Genomic DNA, 4,653 nt, shown 5'->3' on the forward strand with positions numbered 1-4,653 from the left:
TTACAGAATAAATAAATCTACGTTTAAAGTCCAGTAAAGATAAAATCCTCCGAGGTCGTCAGATCACTGATGTGTTTTTTTACATCATGTGAAAAAAACGTTTTGCACATTTCCTGCCTGATTCAGAGACGCTGATGTGAAAAATGGGAAAAGAGATGTTTTTCACATGTTCTGTTAAAGATTTTACTGGCGGTAACCTGTCTGTCCTCCTGTCTGTCTGTCCTCATGTCTCTCTCTGTCTGTCTCTGTCTCTCTGTTCTCCTGTCTGTCTGTCTGTCTCTCTCTCTGCCTGTCTGTCTCTCTGTCCTCCTGTCTGTCTGTCTGTCTCTCTCTCTGCCTGTCTGTCTCTCTGTCTCTCTGTCCTCCTGTCTGTCTGTCTGTCTCTCTCTCTGCCTGTCTGTCTCTCTGTCCTCCTGTCTGTCTGTCTGTCTCTCTCTCTGCCTGTCTGTCTCTCTGTCTCTCTGTCCTCCTGTCTGTCTGTCTGTCTCTCTCTCTGTCCTCCTGTCTGTCTCTCTGTGTCTCTGTCCTCCTGTCTGTCTGTCTGTCTCTCTCTCTGCCTGTCTGTCTCTCTGTCTCTCTGTCCAATAATAAATCCTGTTCCTGTAAAACTCGTCCAAAGTTCAGAGGAAATAAAACGAGTCGAAGGGAGAAGCTGTGAAACAGAAATGTGTGTTTTACTCTTGGCTCCGCCTCCTGTTCTCACCTGGACGGAAGTAGCAGCGCAGGTAACAGCTCTTCCTCCTCCTCCTCCTCTCCAGGTGCTGCGGGTCTCCTGCTCTCCTCTCAGTCGTGGAAGACATGGCGTTGGACAAGTAGCCCCTGAGCCGACCTGAAACTTCTTCTTCTTCTGTTTCTCCTCACAGGAACCTCACGGACTCATGTGGCTTCTACTGCTGGGCCTGGTTCTGCGGTTCTGGATCGGTTCTGTGGAGGGTAAGACTCAGACAAAGGAAGATTACAGATTATTAGGAAGAGACGACCTGCAGCTCCTGGACGGACTTTCTTCTCACAGTTAGAACTGCTGACAGATGTTCGGTTCTCCGGGTTCTGATGTCAACGTTCGGTTCTCGTGTTCAGGATCGTGTTCGGGGCGGAGCGCCGCGAGCTGCGATGAGTGTCTGCAGCTGAGCCCTCGCTGCGCCTGGTGCTCGCAGCAGGTAAGAACCTCGCTTTATTTACAGGTGCACCTGATAATCAGCCGAACCGATAATCAGCCGAAACAATTAATCAGCCAAACTGATTAATCAGCCGAACCGATAATCAGCCAAAACAATTAATCGGCCGAACTTATTAATCAGCCGAAACGATAATCAGCCAAAACGATTAATCAGCCGAACCGATTAATCAGCAAAACTGATTAATCAGCCGAACCGATAATCAGCCAAAACAATTAATCGGCCGAACTTATTAATCAGCCGAACCGATAATCAGCCGAAACAATTAATCGGCCGAACTTATTAATCAGCCGAAACGATAATCAGCCAAAACGATTAATCAGCCGAACCGATTAATCAGCCAAACTGATTAATCGGCCAAACTTATTAATCAGCCGAAACGATAATCAGCCGAAACAATTAATCGACCAAACTTATTAATCAGCCGAAACAATTAATCGGCCGAACTTATTAATCAGCCGAAACGATAATCAGCCGAAACAATTAATTGGCCGAACTTATTAATCAGCCGAACCGATAATCAGCGAAACGATTAATGAGCCGAAACGATTAATCAGCCGAAACGATTAATCAGCCGAACCGATAATCAGCGAAACGATTAATGAGCCGAAACAATTAATCAGCCGAAACGATTAATCAGCCGAAACGATTAATCAGCCGAACAGATTACTCCGCTTGCAGGCCGATATCGGTCACTTCTGTGAGAAACTGGAAAGCAGTCTTCCTCAGTTATCAGTCAGAGACATGAAGCTGCCGGTACTGATGGTTCTGATCCGATACCCAGTAAATCCAGAACCAGTACTGCAGAAAACAACCCGATAAGAAGCTTTTAATGAATAAAAGGAGCCTCGCCTCGTGATTTAGCATCAATTTGCTGAAACTGTGATTTATTTTCATGACTATTAACTGATTGTTGGTTCCAAGTTTTTATTTAAAATAAAAATTTATAAATATTCTTAAATATGCAAATATAAAATCGGTTCAAAAAGGAGAATAAATCTTTTAGATTTTCTTCTTGATTTTAGATCCAAAACAAAATAATTAAACATTTATTTCCATCCTTTTCATTACTTATTTAAATAAAATGAAAAAACATTTTAGAAACAACGACAGAATAAAGATATTTCTGTGTTTTTACTCACAAATCCTGAAAGTTAAAGATTTTTGTCCCATTATCCTCTTATTGATACGTTTGCATCGAGCCCACAATTTGTCATTTTTAAGCAAAAACACTCTTCTGTATATTATTTTTAATTATCCAAGTTAAATATATGTTTACTTAATCTAAACAATTATTCTTTTATTTTGTTCAATGGAAAACTACATACTGATTGAAAAAATCGGCCACCAGCTGCTCTGTAATCAGCCGTAGAAATAAAACTAATCGGTCAACTTCTCATTTTTTTAACAGTTTATTAAACAGCTGATTGGACGAAACGCTCTACAACCTTCTCAGTTTTGCTCTTTAAACAATCTGCGGCGTTTTCCTCCACCTCCCAGAATTTCACCGACTGGTGTTCGGCCGCGGAGCGATGCGACTCGCCGGACGCGCTGCTAGAGAAAGGATGCGCCGAAGGTCACCTGCAGTTCCCCGGTTCCAGAAGCCAGATCCTGCGAGACGAACCGCTCGGCAGGAAGACGAATCACACGAACAGCACTCAGATCTCGCCACAGAAAATGTCCCTCAATCTGCGGCCCGGTTCGAACTTCACGTTTTTCACGCGCCGCTGCTGGAATCGGGCCGACGACAAACTGGATTCATGTCGTTTGTTTGTTTGTTTGTTTGTTTCCCAGGCAGCGAGGTGACGTTTCAGGTGAGAGTCCAACACACGGAGGACTATCCTGTGGACATCTACTACCTGATGGACCTGTCGGCGTCCATGATCGATGACCTCAGCATGATCAAAGACTTGGGCTCCTCGCTGGCGAAAGAAATGTCCAAACTCACCAGCAAGTTTCGAATGGGCTTCGGCTCGTTCGTGGAGAAACCGGTCCTTCCGTTCATCCGGATCACGGAGGCGGACCTGAGGAACCCCTGCAGGTGTTTGATAACTATTAAAGCCTGAGCAGAATGATGCAAACTAGGAATGGGTCAGTTTGAGAAACGAACACGAAAACAAAGTTTGTTACCTGATAATAATTAAAGGTTATATGAGTGTAATAAACCAAAATAACATTTTATTTATAGTTTAATGCACAGAAATTTACATTTAGTTGAAGTAAAACACTAAAGTCAACAGACTCCGTTAGTCGTTAACGAGCTGGTTAGTAGCCTCCCTAACGAGCTGGCTATCTTTCACCTGCTAACTCTTGTAGCTTGTTGCAAACGCTTGTTTTTAATCAGAGACGGTCGAGTCGTGTCGTCTGTTTTTAACGAGTAAAACGAGTTTTGGGGGGAAGCTACTGAACGAGACTCTGAGCTAAAGGTCAAAGGTGAACGCTGCTCGTAAAAACCAAACATCGTTTTGTTTCTGGTACGTCATGAAAACGTTTAAACGCCGTGACTTCCTAACAGGAAGTAAAAACCTTCCCTGTTTTGTGTTTATTTCCTGTCCTGCAGCGACAGCCCCGGGATGAGCTGCCTGCCGACGTTCGGCTACAAACACGGCTTGTCTCTGACGAGCAGAACCGACGAGTTCAACGAGATCGTGGCCAAGCAGCGCGTCTCGGCCAACGTCGACGTGCCGGAGTGCGGCTTCGACGCCATCATGCAGGCGGCCGTCTGCGGGGTAAGATCCACTCGTCTTCGCCGGCGTTGGTTCGCCGTTCGCCGGCGAGTCAACGCGGATGTTTCTGTCGCAGGACAGGATAGGCTGGAGGAACGACTCGATGCGCCTGCTGGTGTTTGTCAGCGACGCCGACTCGCACTTCGGGATGGACAGTAAGATGGCCGGAATCGTGATCCCAAACGACGGGAAGTGTCACCTGGATGGAAACAACGAATACTCCGAGTCCACGCTGCAGGTAAACTGACACGAGAAACGACTCGCTGGGAGTCGTCCCGACTCTGTTTCAAACTGGTCCTTCTGTCCAGGAGTACCCGACTCTGGGCCAGCTGATCGACAAGCTGGTGGAGAACAACATCCTGCTGATATTTGCTGTGACTAACGAGCAGATGAACAATTATAAGGTACTAGTTCCCACCGAGTTCCCACCGAGTTCCTGCCGAGTTCCCACCGAGTTCCCAACGAGTTCCCAACGAGTTCCCACGAGTTCCCACGAGTTCCCGCCGAGTTCCCACCGAGTTCCTGCCGAGTTCCCACCGAGTTCCCAACGAGTTCCCAACGAGTTCCCACAAGTTCCCACGAGTTCCCGCCGAGTTCCCAACGAGTTCCCACCGAGTTCCCGCCGAGTTCCCACCGAGTTCCCATGAGTTCCCACCAAGTTCCCACGAGTTCCCGCCGAGTTCCCACGAGTTCCTGCCGAGTTCCCACCGAGTTCCCACGAGTTCCCGCCGAGTTCCCACCGAGTTCCCACG

General features: G+C 46.7%; 1 protein-coding gene across 3 annotated transcripts in view; it reads left to right on the forward strand.

Annotated features, from left to right (window-relative positions):
• Positions 1 to 4,653, forward strand: part of itgb6 (integrin, beta 6) — an 18,752-nt gene that overhangs the window by 797 nt on the left and 13,302 nt on the right. The window contains exons 2-8 of one of the 3 annotated variants that reach the window (XM_037979928.1): positions 864 to 933; positions 1,078 to 1,157; positions 2,676 to 2,874; positions 2,970 to 3,216; positions 3,736 to 3,904; positions 3,978 to 4,139; positions 4,210 to 4,305. In XM_037979928.1, coding sequence (XP_037835856.1) covers positions 879 to 933; positions 1,078 to 1,157; positions 2,676 to 2,874; positions 2,970 to 3,216; positions 3,736 to 3,904; positions 3,978 to 4,139; positions 4,210 to 4,305 — 1,008 coding nt within the window. In that variant the 5' untranslated portion in view covers positions 864 to 878. Of the gene's footprint in view, positions 1 to 758; positions 934 to 1,012; positions 1,158 to 2,675; positions 2,875 to 2,969; positions 3,217 to 3,735; positions 3,905 to 3,977; positions 4,140 to 4,209; positions 4,306 to 4,653 lie in introns of those variants that run through there. The other 2 variants (XM_017403748.3, XM_037979929.1) reach the window with 2 other exon arrangements.

Source organism: Kryptolebias marmoratus, linkage group LG15 (assembly GCF_001649575.2).
Source record: "Kryptolebias marmoratus isolate JLee-2015 linkage group LG15, ASM164957v2, whole genome shotgun sequence".
NCBI classification, from domain to species: Eukaryota; Metazoa; Chordata; class Actinopteri; order Cyprinodontiformes; family Rivulidae; genus Kryptolebias; species Kryptolebias marmoratus.